Consider the following 27,096-nt stretch of genomic DNA (forward strand, 5'->3'; position numbering starts at 1 on the left):
CCACGCCCCAATAGACCCAGCTGAAGGTCCGTTCTTAAAGACATTAAACAATACATAGCTAAACACACTTCCGCTATTGTGTTTGCATTTCACACAAAATTCCCTGAGGGGAGAAAAGGTTTTCTTTTTTAAGTAGGCGTTACTAATTTCCAGGACCTTTCAGGGATGTTCTCTGTGCACAAGTATTGGCACCTGACACTCTTGAAAAAATAGAAAGGCAGTGAAGTGCTTCTGTGTTTGTCTAGACATGTTAGTGCTTGTGGAGAACGCACGGGAGGGGTGGGGTGGGGTGCGAGTGCTTACATTTTTGGTCCGGCAGAGGTGCAAGGCTGTTCCGAGTGAGAGGGAGATCCCTGAATTTGGGTCTGTTTGGGGAGAGGTGCTGCAGAGTTTGTCCTGGGAACAAAACACATTCGTATCACTCATTTGAGACTCAACCCAAAGCAAACCATAAAGTCCAGTGGAGAAGAGAGGTGTCAGAGTTGTTGAAGGTCCCGTAAAGTAGCACACACAATGGCAATAATAATGGCCACACCCTATTACACGCCACTCACGCCTTAAATGAGAAGGCATTAAACAAAACGTTTTGTTAAATTTACTCATCCATGGGGGGGGGGGTGTCATGGGGGGGGGAGTGGGGTTTTTGTTTTACTTAAAAAAAATTTGTGTGTGTGTGTGTGTATGTGTGCACGCACGCACTCATGTGAGTGTGGAGTTCAGCCCTTTGAGCACTAGCATCGTAGGCATGAGCTATTAAGCTTGGCCTCTGGCTTTGCTCTGGGTTGTGTTATGTGCTACCTAACTAATCTTTCCACCACATAAAAATTCTTCCTCTGCTATCCTAGGGCTAGAACTCAGGTCAGGAGACTAGGTGACAGAGCACCCTTACCCACTGAGCCCTCTGGCCACATTCATAAGGCATTTACTGTCATAAGCAAGCACAACAAGTTGCTCTCAAGAGTTAAACTGATAAAATTTGAAGTTGGAAAAATACCAGTCATGTAGATTAGCGCTATCACCTATCCTGGCATCTCTGGAGCGATGTCTAGGGTATCACTTCCCTAGAACAGTGTTTCTCAACTGCACAGACTATGAGGTGAGCTTAGGTTAAAGTTACTGCTGTCTTGGCCACACCCTGTTGCAGGATATTTGATCATACTGTGAACCCTGAGATTGCATTAGTTAAATAAGATCAACCATGGGTCAAGAAGTGGAGCCAGTGACAAGTTGATAGGAAGTAGCCATAGAGAGAGGGAGACAGGGAAACAGAGAAACACGCAGGAAGTAGGAGGGAGGGACTTTGAGTTTGGCAGCCTTTTTGGTTTGGGACTATTGAACAGAACTTCACTTTTTCTGGGACATTGGCTAAGGAGGAAGGTCAGTGGGTGGCTTCTCAGCCTCTCTGAGCTAGCAGGTTTTCACCCCAGCATCTGACTCCAGACTCTTTATTGGTAAAATGGTAAGATTACGTTTAGTTTAAAAATAACACCCCAAATGGATTAATCAGAATCTTTGCAAGTGAAGCACCAGGTCTTTGCCTAGTAGTCTAATAAGGGATCTGCCTTCGGCAAAGTCCACTGGGTTCAGGCCTTCCTTTTGTTTGGACAAAGCAATCCTTAGAATAATGGACAGGGGAGCATGAGTCAGGACTCTGCCTACTATGCATGGCAGCCACCTAAGCAGCGCCGTATGACAGAAAAGGAGCAAAGATCTGTTTATGTGGTTGGTACTTTGCCATTATGTTTCATTCCTTTAACCTTAAAAGTAAAATAACCCCAGGATCCATCATTTAGAGAGGAAACATTCTTGAGTAGAATATTTTCAATCCCCGATGGAGTCACGCATGAGAAAAAATCCATATGACTAGATAGAGCTAGTTATGGATGCCGTTTATTCAGAACCCACTGGTGTCAGGATGGCACCAGCTGCTGTGGGCGTGGTATCATTCTGCCTGGACAACTGTTATCTTCCTCATTTGCCAAACGAGGACCCTGAGGCTTGGAGAATTCTAAATGTGTTCCAGACTACCTGTATCTCACCTTAAAACTTACGTTCTCCTATTTCCCTAGGCAGCAAAGAAATACTGGATGGGAGAGTGGATAGTGATCTGGAAGGTTCCATGCTGGCCTTCTGCTCTGTTCTGAGGGACAGGATGGATCTGTGCATAGCTGAAAGCTCTCTTATGGGTATCTTAGGAACCTTCAGGGAACACACCTCCTGGATGACATTAAATACTAAAGTCAGCAATTACCTGTGTTGTTTAGAGCTCACTTATTCCAGACCTAGTCTGTGTTTACAGGGATCCTGATATCCCCAGAAGTGCTGTGACACTTTATGTCGCTCACCTCTGTGGAAAGAGGGGATTGCAATAGTTACTTTACGTGTCTGTGCACAAGGTTTTGTAGGACATTTCAGACCTAAGCCTTACAGAAGGGATGTTCTTGAATCCTGCAGGCCTCGCTTGTTTGTCTACCCCTTCCTATCCTGCTCTGAGACCGTAGGCAGGTGAGCTAACCTCTAAGAGTCTCAAGGGCTTCATCTAGAAAGTGGGAAACGGGAATAAAAATCTCTCCTCCAGTGTCACTGATGAAAATAAGGAGGAGCCACCGTTATAGGTGTCACCGTGACCTTCAAAGAGTAGATGCATTTTGGCCTGAGACCCTAAGAAAGGCTCTCCTATGTAGCCCAGGCTGACCTCCAACTCAGTGCTGGACAGGTGTGTGCCCCTGTGCTCAGCATGGCTCTTAAAATATTGTAGGAATCTGTCACACAGAGAAGATAGGAACTAAACTAATACAGGCAAAGTTGTCACGCAATGGAAAGGTGGCAGGGTTTCAAGGAACTGAGAGCTAGTCCGGAACTGATGAGGGGTGGTGTGTGGGACTTTGAGATGGGAGGTACCCTGCGAGTGAGACATGGGCTAGTCTACACTGTGAGGGCTGTGTTTGCCTGGTTAGGAATTTGGCTTTTGTCCTGGAAAAGTTGCTGTTGGGCTTAAATGCAGGGGTCACTGGTGCTGACCTACCTGACCTGAAGAGTGCATAGTTACGGGGATAATCTAGAAAGTTCTTCAGCAAGCTCTTTCTTGAGGAAAACAAGGAAGTGAGCTCTTTCTTTTCTTGTGACGGCCTGTAAATAACCAAGCTAGCAGAAAACACCACAGATCTTTCTGTTCCATTTTCTCTGCACGCTGCTGGCAATGAATTAAGCTGAGGCATGCCAAATTCCAGCTCATTAGGTTGAGTGTTCTTCCTCATCCCTCATGCCGCCCACTGACGGTTCTCAATAAACACTGAGCAAGCTCCGGTGCACAGGAGAGCTGATGCCCAGAACTCAGACAGCTGAATGCACTACTCCCATGAGTCTTGCTGAGCCCGGCCAGGAGAGAAGAGAGATCCTAAGCTAAAGGACCATTCAACAAAAGCGGCGCCACAGAGCTATCCAAGGGCTTCACCACACCAAGGTTGGTCGTGGAAACCTGGAAGTTTCATGGAATTTCAACCTCCCCAAAATAATGACTTCAACCACTTTAGCGAACCCTTTTGATTTTTAAGCAAAAATTTATTACATTTATACATATATGGATGCATCTATCTATCTATCCATCTATCTGCCATTATTACATTTATACACATATGGATCTATCTATCTATCTATCTACCAATCATCATTACATTTATACATGTATGGATGCATCTATCTATCTACCCGTCATCTATCTATTATCTATCTGCCAATCATCTGTCTGTCTGTCTGTCTATCCATCCATCCATTCATCTCTCATCTCTGCCTCTCTCTACCTACTTACCTACCTACCTACGTCTATCTACTTATATGCATATGTGTACTTGAGTCACAGCTCATGTGCAGAGGTCAGGGGACAACCTGTGGGAGTAGGTTCTCTCCTTCTACCTTGTGGCTTCCAGGAACTGATCTCAGGTCACCAGCCTTGGAGGCAAGCTCCTGTACCTTCTGTGCCATCTCACTGGCCCAGGCCATTTGAATTTAAGGCAAAAGATTCAGTAGTCCTCAAAACAATCTATCAAAGACCCACATTGGAGCACTGGACTGAGCTCTCAAGATCCAGTTGAAGAGTGGAAGGAGAGTATGAGCAAGGAAGACAAGACCATGAGGGGTTCATTCACTGAGATGATTTGTTTAATAAATAAGGTGACTGGCCAATAGCCAAACAGGATAAAGTTAGGTGGGAAAGCCTAATTGAGAAAGATGGGATGAGGAAGGGAAGAATCTGGAGTTGCCAGCCAGATGGAGAAGGAGTAGGAGATGAATGTGCCATACTAATAAAGATACCTCTGCGTGGCAGAGTATAAATAAGAGTATGGACTAACTTAAAATGTAAGAGCTAGTTGGTGATAAGCCTGAGCTATTGGCTGAGCATTTATAGTTAATGTAAGCCTTAGTGTGTTTATTTGAGAGCAGCTTTAGGACAGGAAAACTCTGCCTACAGTATGTGCATGTGATAGTGTGTGTGTTTGTGTGTGTGAATGTATGTGAGTGTGTGTAAGCATGTGTGAGAGTGTGTATGTGAGTGTATATATGTATGAGTGTGAAAGTGAGTGTGTGCAAGTGTGCGTGGCATTAGTTATTTCGTGTGTAGGCTTTTGTATATATATATATATATATATATATATATATATATATATATGCATGTGGTAGTCTGAGGTTGGTGTTAATAATCATATTTGATCACTTTTACCTTATTCTTTGAGGCAGGGTCTCTCAATCAAACCCAGAGCTAGCTGATATGGTTAGTTTTCTTAGGTAGCTTGTTCATGGTAGTTCTCTGTTTCTTTCTTCCCAAGGCTGTCATACCTAGTTTTTACATGATTTCTAGGGATCCACGCTCAGGCTTTCACATTTTCCTATTAAGTACTGAGCCATCTCCCCAGCCTTAAACTCCTTAATCCTAACAGCTACCCAGGACCCTGTGAGTTAGGGATTGTCTCCCACTCTGCAGATGAGAAATGCTGTGGGTTTGGGAACTGAAATGTCCTCCAAAGGCTCATGCGTGTAGACTTGGCTCTCCATGGAGCTATGTGCAGTGACAGGGCTTTGGAGAAGTGACCACTCCACTGAAGATCCACAATGTGATAGGAATTTAGAAGATAAGATGAAATTCAAGGGAGTGGATTATTGGAGCCAGCTGTGCCCTCAGAGACTGCATCTTGACTTTAATACATTTTCCTTATTTCCCTTCCCAGGCCTATCCATAAAGTTAGCTCATATCACCCAGTGTTATGCTGGGGTTGGGATGGAATGTTTTCTTACATTCAGGAGGCCCCAAGTGCAGTTGTGTAATTATCTAGCAATTGTGAGCCCCTTGAAGCTCATTTTTGGGCCAAAGACTGATGTGGGGGGTTCTTCTGTATATGTGTTGCTTTTATTGGTTAATGAATAAAGAAGCTCCTTGGCCTGTGATAGGGCAGAGTAGAGCTAGGCAGGGAAAACTAAACTTAATGCTGGGAGAAAGAAAGTGGAATCAGGAGAAGCCATGGAGCCACCAGAGAAAAAAGATACAAGCTGCCTGCCAGAACCTTGCCAGTAGGTCACGAGCCTCATAGTAAAATATAAAATAATAGAAATGGGTTAACCAAAGATATGAGATAGCTAGTAATATGCTTAAGTGATTGACCAAGCAGAGATTTAAATAATATAGTTTCTGTGTAATTTTTTTCAGTCTGGGCAGCCGGGAACGAACAAGTGGCTTTCTGCTACAAAAGACTCTAAGGAGATTTGTGTTATCATGACTCAGTTTCTTTGAAAGCTCCTAGCTATAACTAGCACTAATAAGTATTGGCTAAAATAAATGTTTTGCTATAAGCACTGTTCACATCTTTAGAATCCCTTAGTAACTTTCACTTCTCCTTTTCGCTGTTCTGCCTCCTGAGGACTTCACTGGTTACTTCTCTGGGGCCTGAGCCAATCTCAAAGCAATTGTATTTAATGTTCTTTTGTTCAAATTATATAGAAGTGTTTGATGACACTAGTTTCCTTCCCCATGCCTACTCTCTTTTTTCTCCCTTAGAAGCAGAAATCAGATTTGGAGCTCAGAACAAGGCACAGAGCTATAAAGACTACAATTCCCAACCCTCTTTGTAGATAGGTGTGAGCATGTGACCCAAGTTCTGGCCAGTGAGATGCAAGCAGGAGTGTGAGCCTTATGGCAGAGGACTTCTGAGTGGGAGCTGATTGAGCTGGGAGGCCTCCTGCTACCCCTTCCCTCCTGCTGCTGCACTGGACTGTGACAGACCTAGAGAAGGGAAGCTAGAGATCAGGCTGAGCAGCCTGCAGATGGAAGGAAGTTGTGTCTCTGGAGATCACACTTGTCACCAAAAGCCTGGGCAATGCCTACTTCAGTCTACTGCTTTTAAGACAGAGCTCTTGCTAGATGAACTACATTCTTTTGCTGGGTGTTTATTAAAAGAGGCCTTAGAATTCTACGTATGTATCTTTGGAAGCCCAAGTCTCATCTTTCAAGGACTCAAGAACCATTGTTAAGAGTAGGACTCTTAAAATAACAAGACTGAGTTCTCTAACACTCTGTGAGAGAGCAGCATCCTAGTGTTGACCGCCACCACCATCTGATGAACACGGCTGGCCTAGGCTCAGTTATACTGGCCAACTCTCTGTACTTTATGTCTTCCCCCAACCTCTAGTTGTTTTTTGATTTGTTTACAGACTGGCTGAAGATGGCCTCCAACTATGTAGCAGAACTTCAGATTCTCCTGCTTTGAGCCACCCCTCAAGTGCTCAAAGCATGTGTCAGCATACCCATGATTTTAAAAACCATCAATTTCGTGTTGGGTATGGTGGCTCATGGACATAGTCCCAGGACTTGAGAGGTTGGGGCAGGAAGAGCGCCTTGAGTTCAAGGCGTACCCAGGTTACATAGGAAATTCCAGAGTTACAGAAAGAGGCTGTGTCTCAAAAACAAATGAAAACAAACCCCACCATTTCTGGTGGTCGCCCAGATGGGCAGTGTGTTATTAGTCTCCCCTAGCGTGACTTACATAACATCTTTGATGTACAGGTCACAGGGACTAACAGCTGCTTAGATTATTTTTTTATGGGCTTGAGGTGATTTTATAGAAATTATCAACTATTCACTTGGGCTGGTGCAGATGTCTGGCGAGAGACTTTTTAGGGTAAGAGGGCAAAATCCCACCCTCAGATCATGCTCGCAATGCCATCCTGAACATGCGTCTTGGAAGAGCCGTGAAGTCGGGAGATGCATGCAAGGGTCACCTCACCTCTGATTATCTTTCCCCTATGCCCTCCACCACCACCTATAGCCCATATACTCTCAAATCCTGGTCTTAGGAGAGGAAGTGATCTGAGATTTGGGTCCCTGCCTCCTTGCTTGACCCTATCACCAATCAACTTTTTCTCTTTTGCAAACACTGGTGTCAGCAATTTGGTAAACTCTGAAGAGGATAGTATGCCTGTTCTGATAGCAAGTGAAATACCCCACCTTCCTTTTTTGAGACAGGGTTTCGGCAGACCTTGAACTTAGAATCCTCCTGCCTCACAGCCTCCTGAGCGCTGCTCTTGTGGCATTCTGCCATTCGGGGCTGTGCAACCATAAATATGTGCTATGCTGTTGACCCAGCGGCCAACTGTGACTTCGGCTTTCTGTGATAGTAGCTGAATCCCACCCGCACATTAAATAGACAGAAAAAGAACAAGGCGTTTTCAAAGCGTTCTTAAAAGGAGCATTATTTGCTTGGCCAGGCCAGAACTAACTCCAAAAGGAATGTTTTACTATAGCTCCAGCCACACCAACTTGTCAAAGGTGATATAACCATGGCTTCCCTCTTTACCCCTTGGCAGCAACAGTGTAAAAACATCATCCATGCCACAAACTAAAGATTTCAGTGCTCTGTGGGGAAAGCAAAATCTTAAATGAGCTGTCTCAGGTGTCAGCAAATAGCTTTCAGGTGAACAGTCATAATTATTCTGTGTCGAAATACGCATGCATATTTATGTCTTTTTTAAAAGCTTAATACAGCAAGCATATGCAATGATGGAGGAGTGCCCACATCTGCATATGAAATAGGATGATTGGGATTGGACAGGTGTCTTAGTTAGGGTTTTATTGCTGTGAAAAGACACTATGACCACAGCAACTCTTATTTTTATTTTGTCTTATTTTGAAGACATTCAATTGGGGCTGGCTTACAGTTCAGAGGTTTAGCCTATTGTCATCATGACAGGAAGTATGGCAGCATGCAGACAGACATGGTGCTAGAGAAGAAGATAAGAGTTCTATATCTGGATTCAAAGGCAGCAGGAAGAAAGAGTAACACCAGGTCTGGCTTGAGCATCTGAAATCTCAAAGCCCATCCCCAATGACACACTTCCTCTAGAAGGCCACATATCTCCTAATGCTGCTATTGCATGGTGACCAGACATTCAAGCACATGAATCTATGGGGCCATTCCTACTGCAGGCACCACAAGGGTGGCTCAGTTGGTAAAGTATTCTTCAAACACATGGATCTGTGTTTCCCAGAAGCCATGCAGAACTGCTGTAGTTTTGTGATCCCAGCACTAGGGAGGCAGAATCAGGAGTAGCCCTAGGGCTCACTTGCCAGCCACTCTAACTTACTTGGTAAACCCCTGGTCAGTGAGAGAGCCTGTCTCAAACAAGTGGATGGTATCCCTCAGGATGACATTCAAAACTGTCTCTTGAATGCCATGAATTAAAAAATAATTAGAAAGAAAAATTCCACATTCAAACAGAAACATGATACTTTCATATTTTTAAAAAAATCTTGATTTTTTTCCCTTTTTAAACTTAGACAGAAATATGGGTGATGTGGGATTCCCCTCTGTATGCTGTGAATATGTCTTATTATCATTGGTTAATAAAGAAGCTGCTTTGGCCTATGGCAGGGCAGAATATAGCCAGGCTGGAAGAGATATAGGGAACAAGATGGCAGGGTCAGAGAGACACCATGTAGCTGCAGAGGAGACAGATGCCAGAACCTTACCAGTAAGCCACAGCCTCATGGTGATATACAGATGAATAGAAATGGGTTAATTTAAGATGTAAGAGTTATCTAGGAATATGCCCAAGCTATTGGCCAAACAGTGTTGTAATTAATATAGTTTCTGTATAATTATTTGGGTCTGGGCAGCCAGGAACAAAGGAGCAGCCTCCACCTACACACGGGTTAAATAAGTATATAATTTCCTTCTTTAACTTACTACAAGAAAAAAAAATACCTGAAGTATATTGATAAGGATTAAGTGATGTAAATAATTCTGAATTGTATTGGGAACTGTAGCACCCAAGATTACCGTGGTTACTCAGAGCTGAACAGTTATTGACACATAAGAACATTGACTTCAGTTTCTCAAGAGAAGTTTAGGATCTTTCTTTAGGTTTTTATAGAAAATGTCATGTTTTAAGTATTGGCAATTGAATCATTTAAAAGCAAACCAAGGCACCATGTGAGTGAACAGAGCAGGAGAGTTGGTACAGCCCCAAAGGGGCCCAGAATCCCATATGAATCAATTTTTTAAAAAAGTAAAAATGAGAGCTGGCCAAGATGGCAAAAATGTATAATCCAGCATGTGGAGGGTGAAGGCAGAAGATTGAGGAGTCAAAGTTGTCTTTAGCTACAGAGTAAGTTCAACGCTAACCCTCTCAAAAAGCAAACAGGTTTTTATTTTAAATGGCTTAATGTGATGCTTTATTTATAATGATGGAATATTAAAATATTTTAATATATACTGCTTATATGTATATAAAATGTAAGGGTTTTAAAATTATTTTTTGAGAAAGGGCCTCACTAAGGTAGGCTTGACTGGCCAGGAGCTCTCTATGTAGGTCAGATTGTCCTTGATATAGAGATCTACCCACCGCTGCCTCCTGAGTGCTGGGATTAAAGGTGTGAGACAATATCCTCCGTCCAAATTTAAGTTCTTCAGTACGATCATTATTACATGGGGGAATGTACAGAATTCATGATTATTTGTAGAAATTATCTTTAGAGCTCAGGACACGGCTATTTGAGTTTAAGAGCAGAACAACGGTACAGAAAAACCGAGAGTCCTCAGAACTGTTGGGAGCAGGAATACAGAAAAGAAAAAAGAGAGTTCATGTTTATAAGTAGAGGCCTAGACACCAATGTGTGAAGTGTGTCTGGAAGCGTAAGCAAAACACTGGATGACGTTGGAAGTTCTGGGTGAGGGAGAGGGAGAAGAGCTATGCAGGCCTTTGCTGTGTGGGGAGATATAAACCATGAATGTGCAAACAGGATACCTTTCTACACAGGTCCCAGTGAGTTATTGCTGTCTTCTCACCAAAGATTTCGGTGGGGTAGATCTTGGGTAGAGTGGGAACGGTGGTTTAAACACACAGCTAACTGCATAAGCAAATTAGCATCTTGTGAATAAGAGTGCCATACAACTCTAATAAAGCATCTCTTAGAGGAAATAGCGATCCTCTTTTTGTTTTTTTGAGAACAGTCTTTTACCTCAGCATACTGAGGGTGGAAAAGCTGAAAGTTTTCACTTCCCAGAAATCCTCAAACTTTGTAGTTACTATTTTATTGCCATTGCGTACGTGGTACAAACTTGGCAGTTACTAATTTAACTCTACAAAGAGACACTCCACATATGACAGAGGCCTTTAAAAAGGAGGAGAAGAAAGTAAGGCCATTACCTGGTGAGGGATTATGTAGATGAGGAAGATGAGGTGGCCCAGAGAGCTCCTGGTGACTGGGCTGGCCAGCAAATAGCCTGTCTAGTAACTTATCAGAAGAAGACACGGTCCAAGCCTTGCAGGAGAACCCTTGGTTAGTGTCACCTTTCCAGGAATTATCTAGTGACATCTGGCAGCCAGTCCTGTTATTTAATAAGTCCTGTTCACTTCGACTTTTCTGAGAACGTTGGGCAGTGTGCTGAGGACCAGAGCTTAGGCCAGCATGGGAAGTGACTCCATGGGAGGCTGTCAGGAAGTGATTGCCCAGAGTGATGGGTGGGAGACTCTGTGTTCTGATTGGTGGAAGTCCTTTCCGGGCCAGGGGTTTCCTTTCTGGCAAGAGATACTTTGAATTCTCTGAGGTCCTCTTCTTAAAGACAACCATAGCCGCCTGATCACCAGGCTGATCTTGGCAGTTGGTATCCACGACACTGTCAAAGGTGGTGATGATGTCATTGACTTCCGAGGTGTCCTCCTCCTTGTGTCTGTCCCTGCTGTGGTCCTTCGGATGGGCTTTCTGCTCTTCTTTCTTGTTTGTGCAGAAGATCTGGTTGAGCACGCCGAATCGTTCTTCCTTCTTTTGGGGTCGGCTGTTCTGGGAAGGAAGAGGACGAGCAGGTTCTGCGCTAGAGGAACAGAAAAAAGAACAAGGATGCCAAGCGAGGACAGGAGACAGGAAAGAACAAGATACTAACACTCCCAACCCCCATTCCATCTGCCTGATCAGCTTGTCTGGGCTCATCCCCAGATGCCTGTGTCTTCAAGCCAAGGCTTTGCTCAAGGACCCACCTTCTATTAACTCCTTGCAGAGGTGGTAACTCAACACCTCCCCGCTCTCTGAGATGGGGACTCTGCTTACTACAGCCTCAAGTCCATCATCTTTCTGCTTCAGCCTCCTGTGCCTTTAGGCATCTGCTACCCACGTCTCTTGATTCCTCAGGGTTTAGAGTCTCTTCCCCCTTCCCCATTCTGTTGTTCTTCGACAGCATTGTATGTGTATGTAATATGATGCTACACATGCACGTAGTAAATTCTAGTCATGTCATCCCAACTTCCCTCTCTTTCATCCCCGTCTCTGCTTGCTGAAACCTTATTTTCCTTCTGGCATTCCCACTGAGGCTATTTAGGGTTTCTTGTATTAGTGTGGGAGAGAAGTTTCTCCTGGAGCATAAGCAACTTATCATGTTTATAGCGCAGAAGACAATGACATCCTAACCCCTTAGTCAATAACTGTGGGAAATTCCTTGGGGAGGATCCCTTCCCATTCATGATGATGAAATGTTGACAGGCCAATCTTGTCCAGGTCTTATGCAGATAACCACAGCAGCAGGGAGTCCATGGGGGCAATGGCTGTGTTGGGTCCACCAGACATTGTTTTGCTCGCTCCTCTTTGTGATGTTCCCTGAGCCTTGGCAGATGTGCCATAGCTGTCCTATTTAGGACCCCACACTCCACTATTGTTTATTTTTGGCCCTTTGGCCAATTTATAGGCTTCTGCACTAACTTCCATGGGGGCTACTTTCTCTTTTCTCCCTCTCCCCTCTCTCCCTCTTCCTCTTCCATCAACCTTCCTCCCTCTTCTCCCTCCATGTAGAGGCCAGAGGCTGATGTGTGTCTTCCTCTGTATTTGTCAACCTTACTATTTAATCTTTAACATTATTTATTATTGTGTGCGTGGATGACAGTTCTCTGAAAGGAGCGGCATCCCCTGCCCCCACTGACCCTTCTGCAGTTAACTGACTAAACTGTCTTTGATGGTGGAGGGAGTGGAATGTTACAAGCCCAGAGTCAAAGGATCTCAGGCCATTTTCAGCCCTCTGAATAGCAATTTATGGCCCTCCTCTGTGGGCGACTATTAGGTAAAGCCTTTGGAATGAACAAATTGATACCTAGCTCCCATCAACCAAAAGGCTAAAGAGCGTCAGACTGGACCTGAGAGTCATGGTAGAAATTCCCCTGCTCTTTTCTAACCTGCTTACCAAATGTCTCCATCAGTGTATCTGTGAGGTGCCTGGATCTGCAACTTTCTTTGTTCTCTTTCCATAAACGCTTCATCTTGGAACATGAACTTGGAGGTAACCTAGGTAACCTAAATCTACGTTCTCAGGCCATTAGCTACTCATATCTGGCTCCAGAAGAAACCATTTCTGACCCCTTTTGTGAGAGAGCTGTGTTTTGGATTGACATTGTATGGTGTGCCTAAATGCTGGTGCTTGCATGCCAGGGAATGTCTCTAGAGGTCAGAGGGCAGCTCTGTGACTCTGGTTCTCTCCTTTGACCTTTATGTGGGCTCTGAGGATAGAATTCAGGCATAAGCTAGCATGCCAAGCCCCTTTACCTGCTGAACCATGTCTCTGGACTAACATTATTATGATGATTAGTATTTGAGACAGGGCCTCTCACTGAATCTGGAGCTTGCTTATTCAGCTACTGACTGGCCAGCAAGCCACAAATACCCCTTGTTTCCCGTTTTCCAGTGCTGGTTTTACAGCTGTGGACGACTCTGCCTGGCTTTTCCATGGGGATCAAACTCAGGTCCTCATGCTTGTTGTGCAAGCATTTACTGACCGAACCATCCCCTCAGCCTCAGGAGGCTTTAGGCTTTCAATTACTCATGGCAATCTGTTTTCAATTATCACTCGATTCAGCTGCAAACAGCTTAGATCGTCCCTACTCTCTCATCTCTCAGGAACAGTCCGTGGTGGCGTAGGCATTAGAGACGAAGGGTAAGGTGTGACTTCAGGCCTCACATGGCAGAAAGAGGCTTTGGTCTGCTCTGAGTGAGAGATCCCAAGGGATCCAGCGGCACTGATATTATGCCCCCCGAATCTTGCCCGTTTTATGCTGTTAGTTTTTTGTTTTTCTTTCACATCAAAAAAAAAAGAAGCCACCTAACTATAGTTATGAAAAATACTCTACTAAAGGAAACAGGCAGAGGCGACTCAGAGTTTGAGTTCCAGTGGTAGAGGAAGTCATGTGTGCCAGAGATTGGGTGTGGCAGACGTGAGCAAGGCTCAACTCATAAGCAAACTCAAATGAGGAAAGGTTCGTGGCAGCTGTTTGGCGGACTCGCTCAAGCCGAGTTTCCCTGAGGCGTTGTTCTGTTCCAGTTCTTTGGGAAGCCTGCACTGTTCTCTCAATCAAACCAATGCTTTCTGCATTAGGGAACAACTGTGAAACTGGACCCAGGTGCAGGCTGCCAAGGAGACTAGACTGCACTGTAGTCTAGTCCAAACAACACCAGCACTCAATCTGCATGCAGACAATGGATGTTTTCTCACTGTGAACCTTTGTTGATATGCTTATATTTTAAAATTATTAGTACGAATTAATACTACTATTATCTCCCTTTCACCATGTCAGTCATATGATCCATTAATTACTGCCTGGAATCGGAACTACCAAAGTTACTCAGGTAGCCATGTGGCAGCGTGTATTAATGATGAAACACACAAGACGTTCTAGAAGCTTAATGGGCCTGGACAAGAAATCAAGGCTTTCAAGAGTTTGCGTCTTATTAGTGGTATTACATAAGCAACTGAGGAAAGAGAAGAGCTGACTAAATTTTGTATCTATTGTCTTTACTTTTTTTTTTCTATGTTTCTGAACTGATGCAGTGATATTTTGTTGCTTCTGCAGTGATATTTTGTTGCTTCTGGATTTATAAATGAAACGTGTGTGTGTGTGTGTGTGTGTGTGTGTGTTGTGTGTGTGTGTGTGTGTGTGTGCTTTTAAATGTACTCCCTAGTTTTCTTGGTTTGGAATCTAATGGGTGGGACAGTTTCATGGTTTTTAAGCACACTATTGATTGAATGCTTCATTGAGGCAGCTGCCAGCTGTAGCCGTCTCTTTCTGCCATGGGCACAGCACCTAATGACCGACACGCTCTGTCTGGAGGAACAGTGCTTAGACTGAGTTTCATTCTTGGACCAAGTCAATCTGAAGACCTTTTTTTGCCTTGAGGTTTGATTCCCCCTACCTCTGAGCCCAGAAGAATTAAGAATTCCGATGTAGAAAGCTTGCAGGGCTTTGCACGGAACAGAGCCTAGAGGGACATGAAACCTGTCAGCTGGTTGGGAATCAGTGCTGGAAGGTGAGAGGAGGGAAAACCTTGGTGCTCTTAATTTCTTTCTTCATTGGTGTTGGGCTTTGACCAGATGAAATTTCCATACCACAGTGCAAAATTCAATTAAATTGTCTTAATTGTCTAGTCAAAGGGGGGCGGGGGAGACAGAGAGAGAGAGAGAGAGAGAGAGAGAGAGAGAGAGAGAGAGATTTGCCAAGAATGGAAAACAGTGCTGCTCTTATTAATTTTCCTTGCTTTGGAAAATAGCTACATTAAATGAAATTAACAGCTTTTTATTTATTTACTCATTTTTCAATGGTGTCTTCTTATACAGACAGCCAAACTGGCCTCAAATTCATGACCCTACCGCTTTAGCTTCCAGAATCCCAGGATTACAGCTACAATAGTGTTTTCATTAAAATAAGTTTTTTATTTGAATATGTAGCAATCACAAACCTATTATTATTTAAATAACAAAACAAATATTTTATTAAAATTTTCCTAATTAAATATTTTGACACCATAATAGTGACGGAGGTAACAGATTTGAGAGAGCTCTTTGGTATCTTCAGAAAGTTTTGAGCATGTATAAGGGTCTCAAGAGTAAGTGATATAGGCAGAAGGAAGAAGAGCGGGAGAGGAAGGAAAGAGGAGGTTCGAGTCCTGTGACCTGTGACTGAGGGATTCAAGCTTGCTGCTATTGTCATGATCCACATAACGAAGACCGTTTCACTCTATGTTAGATGACAGCAAACACACATCATTAATTAGATAATTAATAATGTTACTTATATTATGTAATGCTGATATTATTAAATTACTGCGGCCACTAGATGGATCAGTGGATAAAAATGCTTGTCACCAAGCCTGATGACCTGTGTTCCAGTGTTCTAGCCCTGGATAACACATGATGGAAGGAGAAAAACATCTGAAAACTGTTCTCTGCCCTCTATATATTTACACACACACACACACACACACACACAGAGGCAATATTGTTATTTCTGGGCTTGCACACTGGTGGTTTAAAGAAGTGTTAATGTTACACATCTTGGAGAAGAAGACACCATGAGAAGCTCACCGTTGGGAGAGAAGCCTGACACAGGCTGTGTGACCGCAGTAGAGGGCGTAGGCCAGGGGTGTGGTCTCGTTCATGTCCCTCAGGTTGCTGTCCATGCCCAGCTCCAGGAGTGCCTGGACACATTCTGCTTTTCCGGCAGCTGCAGCCCAGTGCATGGGTGTCCTGGAGGAATAACACAGAAAAAACACAAAGGGTTCAGTCAGAACCTTACAGGCTGGCTAGCCGTGGTTGGCTGACACCAGAGTCAGGCTAAAGGAGGACAGTCCCATTGCTCTCCATAGTATGAAATAGTGTGCATGAATCCGGCGTGAGAGTCTAAGCTGTGTACAAGATGCTTCCCTCCACCTCTGTGCTTTCTGTCTGCTTTGCCATCTCTGCTCTTCCTGAGAATTCCCTAGAAGTGGAAGTCTGAGTGGTTTGAAGGCTCTTTACACACAGTGCCAACTGCCTTCTAGGAACGTTGACTCCATTTACTCTCTTACAGCGGAGACCTCACTCCTTCTTGAACAATGAGTTTATCACCATCTTTAAAATCTTTGTCAACCTGGGGCACAGAACAGACTAAGAGGTGAGTGATCAGTCAGCCAGCTAGACACCTGACTCTCTAGGCCCTTGGTACTGGGGCAAAACCCCGGGGCTCCTCCCCCACCCGCCTCAGCTTCACCAGCCAGTCAGTAGGCAAGCTTCCTGAAGGTAAGGCTGCTCCAATGCCCCTTGTCTCCACCCATTGACTGGACCCTGTAAGCTACAAGGCCCACTCTGCCTCCAAACCCATCTATCCCCCGAGACCTCAGAGGAACTCTGAAGCACAGGCTACAACTGCACAGAGTAGGACCAAGAGACTGAGACTGTGCAGAGCAAACCAAGAGAGCAGGCCAAGGGAGACTTCAGCAGTTTCATGAGACTCAGAGAGCAACCGCACAGAGCAGAATAAGAGCAGCTCCCTAAGACACAGACAGCAACTGCAAGAATTTGACCAAGAGGCAAAGACACTGCCAGCACCAATTGGACGAAGAAGTGGGTAGGCACCAATGCAAAAATTTGTTCAATAACCTAAAAAGCAACATGGTAACACCAGCATCCAGTGGTCATACAACAGAAAGACCTGATCATCTTAATCCAGAAGAAGCAGAGGAAAACAATCTTAAATATAACTTTATGAAGATGATAGAGACCCTTGAAGAGGAAATGAAAAATTTCCTTAAAGAAATGGAGGAAAAGACAAATTGGAAATAACAAATATCTTAAAGAAACTCAAGAAAACCAAGAAAAAACAAACAGGTGAAGCAAGCTGTCCAAATTGTTCAAGACGTGAAAACTGAAAAAGAGGCAATAAAGAAACACAAACTGAGGGAATTCTAGAAATGCAAAATCTGGATAGATGAACAGGAACTACCAATGCAAGCATAACCAGCAGAATACAAGAGATGGAAGACAGAATCTCAAATGTTGAAGATGACTATAGAGGGAATAGGTTTGCTGGTCAAAGAAAATCTTAAATTCAACAAATTCTTAACACAAAATATCCAGGAAATCTGGGACACTATGAAAAGACCAAACCTAAGAAAAACAGGGATAGAAGAAAGAGAACTCCAGCTCAAAAGCACAGAAAATATATTCAACAAATTCATAGAAGAAAACCTTTCCAACCTAAAGAAGGATATGCCTATGGAGGTACAAGAAGCTTATAGAACACCAAATTGATTAAACCAAAAAGAAGTTCTCTTGCCATATAATAATCAAAGCACAAAACATACAGAATAAAGAAAAAATATCGAAGAGCTGTAAAGGAAAAAGGCCAAGTAACATATAAAGGCAGACCTATCAGAATTACACCCAACTTCTCAACATGAATCATGAAAGTCAGAAGGTCCTGGACAGATGTGCTGCAGACACTAAGAGACCATAGATGCAATCCGAGACTAATATATCCACCATTGATGAAGAGAACAAGATATTCCATGACAAAACCAAATTTAAACAATTCCTATTCACAAACCTAGCCTTACAGAAAATACTAGAAGGAAAACTCCAACCCAAGGAAGCTAACTGCACCCCAAAAAACAAGGCAATGGATAACTTCATACCAGCAAACCCCAAAGAAGGGAAACACACAAACACTACCACCAAAAAATAACAGGAATTAACAATCACTTGTTATTAATATCACTTCATATCAAGCCGGGTGGTGGTGGCACATGCCTTTAATCCCAGCACTTGGGAGGCAGAGGTGGGTGGATCTCTGTGAGTTTGATGCCAGCCTGGTCTACAAGAGCTAGTTCCAGGATAGGCTCCAAAGCTACAGAGAAACCCTGTCTCAAAAAAAAAAATCTCTTAATATCAATGGACTCAATTCACCTATAAAAAGGCACATGTTAACAAAATGGATAAAAAAGCAGGACCCAACCTTCTGCTGTATACAAGAAACATACCTCAAAGACAGATATTACTTCAGAGTAAAGGGTTGGTAAAAGGTTTTCCAATCAAATGCCCCCAAGAAACAAGCAAGTGTAGCTATCCTAATCTCTAACAAAATAGACTTCAAACTAAAATCAATCAGAAAAGATGGAGGACAGTTCATACTCATCACAGGAAAAATCCATTAAGATGTCTAAATCCATTAAGATCAGGAAGTCTCAATCCTGAACATTTATGTCCCAAATACAAGCACACCTACATATGTAAAAGAAACATTACCAAAGCTTAAATCACACGTCAAACCCCACGCACCAACAGTAGGAGACTTCAACACTCCACTCGTTCCAACGGACAGGTCAACCAGACAGAAACTTAACAGAGAAATAAGAGAACTAACAGATGTCATGACTCAAATGGACTTAACAGACATATATAGAACATTTCACCCAAACAAGAAAGAATATACCTCCTTCTCAGTACGTCATGGAACCTTCCCTAAAATTGACCACATTCTTGGAAACAAAGCAAACTCAACAGATACAAAAGGTTTAAAGTTAGAATTCAACAAGAACACTAATTGCAGAAAGCCTACAAACTCATGGAAATTGAACAGTGCTCTATTAAATCACCCCTGGGTCAAGGAAGAAATAACAAAATTAAAGACTTCCTAGAATTCAATGAAAATGAAGGCACAGTGTACACAAACCTATGGGACACTATGAAAGCAGTGCTAAGAGGAAAGTTCATAGCCCTAAAGAATGCGGAGGAAGTTCACACTAGTGACTTAACAGCACACCTGAAAGTTCTAGAACAAAAAGAAGCACGCTCACCCAGGAGGAGTAGATGACAGGAAATAATTAAATTGAGGGCTGAAATCAACAAAATAGAAACAAAGTAAACAATACAAAGAATCAATGAAACAAAGAGCTGGTTCTTTGAGAAAATCAACAAGATAGACAAACCCTTATCCAAACTGGATTTGGCATGTAAAATGAGAAAAGATACTTTAAAAAAAAATAAATTAATTAAAAAATCTTTGTCAATTTGGTTGGCAAAATGATACTTTGATATTGCCCTTTGTGTTTCTTTATTTACTATTAAGGTTAAATTTTCCATTTGAATTTTTTTTATTGAAATCACTCTTAATGCCTTTTGTTGCTTTTTTTTAAAGGTAGATTCTCACTGTACAGCATGGACTAGCCTTGAACATACACTCTTTCTGCCTCAGTCTCCCAAGTGGAGGGATTAAGGCATGTGTCACTAGCCTGTGTCTGTTATCTATTTCTCTATGATAGTATTAATGCATTTGAAAGGGCTCTTTGCATACTAAAGATATTGATCATTTATAGGTCATCTATACAAACTTCAAACATTTTGTTCTTCAATCTTTCAATTTTTCTATGTAAAATGGAAAGCATTCACATTCAAATACATTTCATTTTATGTCTTTCATGTTCAGAAAGTCCTTCCTTAACCAGAAGACAGATATTCACTAATACTTAACTATTTGTTAAGACCCAGTGTTTTCTTTCTTTCTTTCTTTCTTTCTTTCTTTCTTTCTTTCTTCTCTCTCTCTCTGTTTCTCTCTCTCTCTCTCTCTCTCTCTCTCTCTCTTCTTTTTTAAGACAGGGATTCTCTGTTTAACCCTGGCTGTCCTGGAACTTGCTCTGTAGAGCAGGTTAGCCTCAAACTCACAGAGATCCGCCTGCCTCTGCTTCCCGAGTGCTGTGATTAAAGGCATGTCCACCCGGCACAACCAGTGTTTTCTTAATAAAATAAAGAGGAGTCGGAAAACAGGTGGAAATACTTGCAAACCACTTGTTCAACAAAAGGTTTATAATTAGAATACATAAAAATTTTCAGTACTGAACAATAAGAAAACAAACTCATTTGGAGAACAGCAAAGGACAGAACTGTCATTCCACCAAAAGAGATGTGTGGATGGTGAGACACATAGGACAAGGTGCCACAGGCTCAAAAATACTTGTCACATCAGTGTGGTGGCACACACCCGAAGTCCTAGTACCCAGGAGGTGAACAATAAGGTTTTCTGGGAGTTTGATTCCAGCCTGGGCTATGCAGTGAATTCCAGGCCAATCTGCCCTACAGAGTGAGACCTTACCTCAGCAAGAACAAAACTGCCCTCAGGGAAATGCAAATCAAAATGGCAAGGAGATCCCATGTGCTTATAAAAATGATTAAAATAAGGCAAACCCCAACAAAGCTTGATAATAATTGATAGTGGCAAAAACGTAGAAGACCTGGAATTTGCCTATGATCTTAGTGGAAGTTTTACAGGGTTCAATAAATCCTGACTATGTGACCCAGATATCCCACTTCCAGATATCTAGGTAGAGAAACGAAAACTTACATCCGCCCAAGAGCCTGCTCTCAAATGTTTATAGCAACCACTCATAACTTCCCCAAATGGAAGCAAGCCACCATCTTTTCAGGGGTCAGTGGATAAACAAATTGTGTGGTTCCTCTATACTGCAGATTATGACTCAACGGCATAACAAACAGGCTAGCAGTGTATGGTAATAGAGATGAACCCCAAGTACATCCTGTTGAGTGACATGAGCCAGTCACAGAGGGTCCCACAGTGACCTTCCCTCTAGGAAATGTCTGACCTCTGAAGTGCTCTGGGCACTGTCATGCTGGATGTCACAAATGGAAGATTCTACATCTGACCCTGTGCACTTGTACTTTAGCCCTGACTGACTGTCGCTTAGCAGAAGATGGGCAGTGATGGCACAAGCCTTTAATCCCAGAATTTGGGAGGCAGAGACAGGTGGATCTCTGTGAGTTCAAAGCCAGCCTGGTCTACAAAGTGAGTTCCAGGACAGGATCCAAAGCTACAGAGAAACCCTGTCTTGAAAGGAAGAAAGAAAGAAAGAGAGAGAGAGAGAGAGAGAGAGAGAGAGAGAAAGGAGGGAAGGAAGGAAGAAAGAAAGGAAGGAATATGGTTTGGCATGGTGCTCACAGCTATAATCTCAGCATCCAGGAAGCTGAGGCAACAGGATCACAAGTTTGGGTCATGTTAGGTTATATAGTCAGTTCATATCTCTAGCTATGTGTTTTTCTAAAAATGGCACATGTTCATCAACATCATTTATTAGTATGACTGTATATTCTTTTCCACTTTTCTTCTGTCCTCTATTTAAAGGCACGGCTGACTTTGTACTAAATCTTAGAGGAGAGGTGTGACAGGGTAAATATATAAATAATGTCTTGCTGCTTCCAAAAGCCAGGCTTGGAACTGGGAGCAGATATGAATTATGACCTCACAGATGGATGAAATGTGGGACATTTGAGACATGGAGGCTGTTTCTGCATTATTTGTGATTTGGCATTACTCTGAGGTGAGTACCGTAATATTTAAAATACCGTAGAGGTATTACATGACTCAGTTTTTACCCTATATTTCTTTTCTGTGTGTGGATGTGTCCGTGCATGCTGGCATACCATGGCACTTGCATGGAGACCAGAGGATAGCTTCATGGGAGTCATTTCCCTCCTTCCATTATATATATATATATATATATATATATATATATATATATATATATATCAGATAGAACTCAGTTCATCTGACTTGTGACAAGTGCCTTTATCTCTTGAGCCATTCTGTTGGCCATTAAAAAAAAGGGGGGGGGGTTTGAGACAGTCTCATTCCATCACACATTCTGTATCCCGTGTTGGCCTCTTACTTGTGAACCTCCTACTTCAGTCTCCTTGGGGCTATGGTTCCAGGGAGCACCACCTTGCCTGCTTTCTGACGTAGGCTAAGAACAGGCAGCCTAGTTCTCCAAACCACTTCCCCCACCGCACAGCTCTCATCACAATCTTATTTCTCTTCTCTTACCACAAAGCCTTTCTTTTGGAAACTCTTTCACTAAGAAAGAAGAAGAAAGAGGAAAAAAGGGCAAGTCGCAGAGATGCCTTTAAGCTTCTGATGATTTTAAACAGCTCAATTATTAACAGAAACTCAGAATTTCACAGAAAAGACAGGGCTTCGTGTTCAGCATGAGAACAGGAAAGGCTTACCCAGTGGTTTGGGGCGGGGAGACTCCTAGAAACTCACCTTCCTTCTCATCAGACCTAGTCTTCTGCATTGATTTTCCTCTCTGGGTTTGTTTTCTTCCCTGAAGCTCAGGAAAATGGATTTTATTTGTTAAAATGTGTAATTCTGCAAAATAGGGAGCTGCTTCTAGCAGCTTTTGGAAGCAGGCAAACTTCCTTCCATCCCTTAACACTACCTTGTGTTCCTTTCTCTGCCTGGATGTTTTACTTCCCGAACCATCTTACTAACATGCCCTTTCCCAGGATCAACACCTGCTCTTAGGAAAAAGTAGCCTTCAGTTTTCATTAAAATTATCAGGTTAAACATCTTCAACTCCTGAGACCTATGTAGAAGATAAGACATCCCCCACCCCCGACATACATATGCTAAAAGAATTTCCAGTATCAGCGGAGGTTCTCTTATGGGATTTCTAAGATTATCATACGCTCAGGTCTTACTTTGACAGAAAATGGAGACTACATACTCAGAAAGTTTGTAGTTCTTACACTTTTCAATAGTGTTGCTTACTGTTGTATTTTTTTCTTGCATTTCCCACACAGTCAGTGCCTAAAGTCAAGGAAGGTTAGTAAGTATGTCGTAGGTGATGAGTGCCCCATTTAAAGACACAGGTGATCCTCCACTGGGTTGCTAACAACCCCTGAGATTTGTCATCATCCCTTTCTGAACCCAGCTTCCATTTCCAGTCAATTTAACAACAATAGCTGGAAAAATTTTTTCATTAGTAAGGTCCATGGTTTTCAAGAAGGAAATACAAACTCCATTAAGAACCAAGGCCCACGTCGGCTCAACAGAAAGCCTCCTGAGATATTCAGCGAAAAGTGGAAAATCTGACAACTCTGTAGTCATGATTTCTGTTCATAACAATGATTTTTCCTCCTCTTACTAAAATAGATCAAGACTTGTTACAAACACATGTATTACCAGTAATAAGGATATAGTCAGAAAGGATAGCGCCCTCGGTGTCTTTATTTTAAGATTAACATTAGGGGAAGATGACTGGTAGTTCCCAGTGCTGTCTGAGTTGCCATGGATACCTGTCATCCACATCCAGAGCCTGCAGGTTACACTCAGGGACTTTTGCCAGATCGTTAATAAGGTCGCCGAAACCCGAAGCTGCTGCGATATGGACACACGTCTTTCCGCTCTCATCATCATAGTTGATAATGGACGGGCCCTTATGGTGACTCAGAAGGATGGAGCACAGGATCCTATTTCCACTCTGAAAAAAAGAGTCAGAGAAATCCCATCATGAACAACCCTGTCCATGTTCCTTCCTATGCATGATGAGGGAGGGCGTGTTTTAAAAGACAGAGGATGGATAAGCAGGAAAAAAAAAAAACAGAACAAGGAAGGAAAAAGCAGGGTGGTCATTTCCTTAGATGATGAGGACTGGGGGACTCATCTTCCCAGTTTATAGCCAGCTTGTCGAGTACTCGTAGACCTGTCCAACCCTTTGACCTTCCGGCATGACTACGTGAAAAAAGTTCATATTCTAGAGCTATATAAATCATTGCCCCAAAAAATTACAAAAAAAAAAAAAACCCTTACAATGTATTAAGTAAGTTTGCAGTTTTGTGATGGGCGAAGCAGCCTCAGAAGGGTGAAAAATTAAAAAGGAGCGAGCGTCATGATCATGTGGTTTGATCTGTGGAGGATTTTGTTATGTGCCTGCCCCCTCTCTCCTGGCTTCTCAGAAGTTCAGCTAACAGCTTAGCTTGGCTTTAGTGAGATGCAGCTTCAGCGTGGCCACTCCGTTTTGACTTTGAGTCTGCTCTGTTGGGGCCACTAGAGAAATCTAATCCCAGACAGTGGCTATCTATAATTTGTATTCCATTTCTTCAACAAATTTCCACCTATCTCAATTCTCTGCCGGGAGTTTTGTTTCCAGTTGGGGTTAATGTCCTCCACACCTAGGGAACCGACAATGGACTTGGTGGCAAACGGCAACCGACGTCAGAGCTAGCCTGACAGATGTGTTGCCTAGACAACAAATTGCTCCCTAGATCTGCTCATTTAACATCTTCATTTCACTGGACAAGGTGGCCGTGAGGGCACTTGTGCACTTAAATTCACTATTAACACGATGAGGAGGAGGAGGGCTGAACTACGACACAAGGTTGCAGACAAAAGCCCTGTTCCTCAGTCTGGCATGGTGAGTTTTAGGCAATCCTTGTGTCGGAGATTCCTAGCATGCCTCCAGATCCTCCCAGGTGCCCAGGATCCATCCTGCAACAGGGGTACACTGAGCTTTTCCTTAGGCCCAGGACAGAGCAGAGGGCAGCAGCAGAGGCTGGGCAGGAGTCGGGCTCCTGACGCAGGAGTTTGGGGGTTGGAATTGTGTGTGCAGGCTCCACTTATAAAACAAACAGAATTTCAAGGTGCTGAGCACAGAACGTTCTATCTCGGGTGTCTCAGGCAGTGGGCTTTCTCCTGGACCTTGGTCTCGTGACTGGAAAATGGACCCTTTCTTTCCACCCCCTCCCCCGGCCTTACACCCTTTCCTCTTTTTTTTCGGCTAGCCTTTGTTCCTCATGGCTTGGATGTGACTCGAGCACGTATTTGTGTGCTGTACCTGTCTGTCCTAAGAAGCCTGCCATACTGAACACGTAGATAAGGGGCTTTCACAGTTTTTTTTTTTTCTAGAGTCATTCATATACAACTCGATGCATTCTGAAGGGTCTGGAATACAGTTGGAAACAGTCGAGAGACACTTTTCTTGGAAAGTACCTGATCCTGGAGAAGGAAAACAGAGAAGAGTGCCAGCTCGGTGGGTTTGTTTTGTTTACAATTTCCTGGAAGAGAAAAGGCCTTCAGGTTGCCAAGGCAAAACACCTCTGTTCAGTTTCCCCTCTTTGTAGAAGAGGGAGCATTAAGGACAAATGGAAAAAACAAAAGGACACACCTCACCTCTCTGCTCCTTCTCCTCGCACGACTCTTGGGACAAGTCACTGGCAGTAGCTGCAGCCCAGGGCACCTGTGTTTGCCTCTTCTGAAACCTGACCGAATAGTCCCATGTGTCGTGGAGGCTGGAGTGCTGTAGGCTAGGCCTCTGAACAAGGATGGGCAAGGTGTCTCCCCTCACTTTACTCTCCTCTCCCAACCTGCCTTTTGTTGCTGTGGGTTCCCCAGATAAGTCCTTTGCCTGCTCCTGGGTCTCCCGTGTAACACTATCATCTGTACTTCCCTTTCCTGTGTGAGTTTTCCTCAGAAATAATGGTGACAGCTGTGCTCATGGAGAGACTGCTTGTTGCTTAGCGCCTTCCTAAACCGCTCCTGACCATAACCCCAGGAGACAGGGAGAGAGGTCAGAGATCAGAGGCCGGAGGGATGGAGGAATTCGCTCTGGGTCAGAGTTAAGAATGAGCTGGGCCAGGATTGACGTTGTAGAGTTTGTAGGCTTGGACCTTTGAGGAAAAGGACCCTGCGTGTTTGCACTGAAAACCGCTGTTCGGACCTGTCACATAAATAGTCATAGGGAACCTTGCCTCTGCAAGGAAGGTGGCCCCGCTGTACCCTACCAGAGACACTGCTTTAGAAGCCAACAGTGGGGGCGATAATCTCTTGGTGACACCCCGCATTCCCCGCTAGCACTCTGGATGGCTCCAGCCAAAGGGAGGCTCAGACAATGGGGGGCTAGGGAGGTCACAGGGGCCAAGAAGAAGTAGGAGAGCAGAAGTAGGAATGCCCAGATGGGGCCAAAGGAGGAAGAGAGAACGGGCCCACATCCAGTGGGAATGCTAGCACACCAGGGGAGCAGCAAGATCACACACAGCCTGTTGCTGAGCTCTCGGCTTCGCAGTGTCACAGATTGTTTGGCTGTATTTACCTGCTTTGTATTGTGGGTCACCACTGTCACGTTGTTGTTTACCTGCTTTGTATTGTGAGTCATCACTGTCACGTTGTTGTTTACCTGCTGTGTATTGTGCGTCACCACTGTCACGTTGTTGTTTACCTGCTTTGTATTGTGAGTCATCACTGTCACGCTGCCTTCACGTCCTCTAAGAACTCTGTGTGCTACTTGTTTTCTCTTTATCCCTCATGAGCAGAGAGCACTGGAGAGGAGCTTGGCTCAGAAGACCGCTTGCCAAAGAGCCAGGTCTCGTCTTGTGTTCTCTCTCTCTCTCTCTCTCTCTCTCTCTCTCTCTCTCTCCCCACCTGTGGATTAGGATGTAAGCTTTTAGCTGCTGCCCCAGCACCGTGTCTGCCTGACCCGCTGTCATGCACCCCTGCCTCCATGATGATCATGATCATGGACTAACTCTCTGAAACTGTAAGCAAGCCTCCAATTAAATGCTGCTTTCTTTTATAAGAATCGCCTTGGCCATGTTGCTTCCTCACAGCCATAGAAAGGTAACTAAGACAGTGTCCCTTCAAAGAGGTTCATCGGGAGGCTGTGGGACCAGTTGGTTATCAGCATAGGGCTGGGGAACAAGAGTGTTTATTCTTCATTAGCAACTTGACTGGACTAGAATCATCAAATCGTCTTAGGAAGACATCTCTGGGTGCGTCTGCGAAGACGGTAGGCTTGCCGTGGACGTGAGCAGCACCACGCTATGGGTGGAGTCCTGGAGTGTATATTTTTATAGGGTAGAGGGAGCTGAGTACCAGCGTTCGTTTCTGCTTCCTGACTGCAGGTGCCATGTGACCAGCTGCCTTCGAGGCTTCCTCCCACCATGTACTGCATCCCCTCAAACGCCAAGCCAGAAGTGACGTTGC

At 43.7% G+C, this 27,096-nt stretch overlaps 1 protein-coding gene and 1 long non-coding RNA gene across 4 annotated transcripts in view; one reads left to right on the forward strand and one right to left on the reverse strand.

Moving 5' to 3' along the window:
- The window catches only part of Ankrd55 (ankyrin repeat domain 55), an 82,932-nt gene that overhangs the window by 2,306 nt on the left and 53,530 nt on the right, over positions 1-27,096 (reverse strand). For 2 of the 3 annotated variants that reach the window (XM_041663188.1, XM_041663187.1), the window contains 4 exons: positions 23,415-23,599; positions 15,879-16,040; positions 10,693-11,357; positions 304-396 (listed from right to left, as the gene is read on the reverse strand). In XM_041663188.1, the coding sequence (XP_041519122.1) occupies positions 304-396; positions 10,693-11,357; positions 15,879-16,040; positions 23,415-23,599 (1,105 nt within the window). Of the gene's footprint in view, positions 1-303; positions 397-10,692; positions 11,358-15,878; positions 16,041-23,414; positions 23,600-27,096 lie in introns of those variants that run through there. The other variant, XM_041663190.1, reaches the window with a different exon arrangement.
- LOC121455587 lies at positions 16,399-25,344 on the forward strand. The gene is made up of 3 exons (XR_005975524.1): positions 16,399-16,446; positions 21,544-21,658; positions 25,024-25,344. It is a non-coding gene; the product is annotated as an uncharacterized LOC121455587 (long non-coding RNA).

This window comes from Microtus oregoni, unplaced genomic scaffold (assembly GCF_018167655.1).
Source record: "Microtus oregoni isolate MIOR12 unplaced genomic scaffold, Mior012 000014F_ref0000157, whole genome shotgun sequence".
NCBI classification, from domain to species: Eukaryota; Metazoa; Chordata; class Mammalia; order Rodentia; family Cricetidae; genus Microtus; species Microtus oregoni.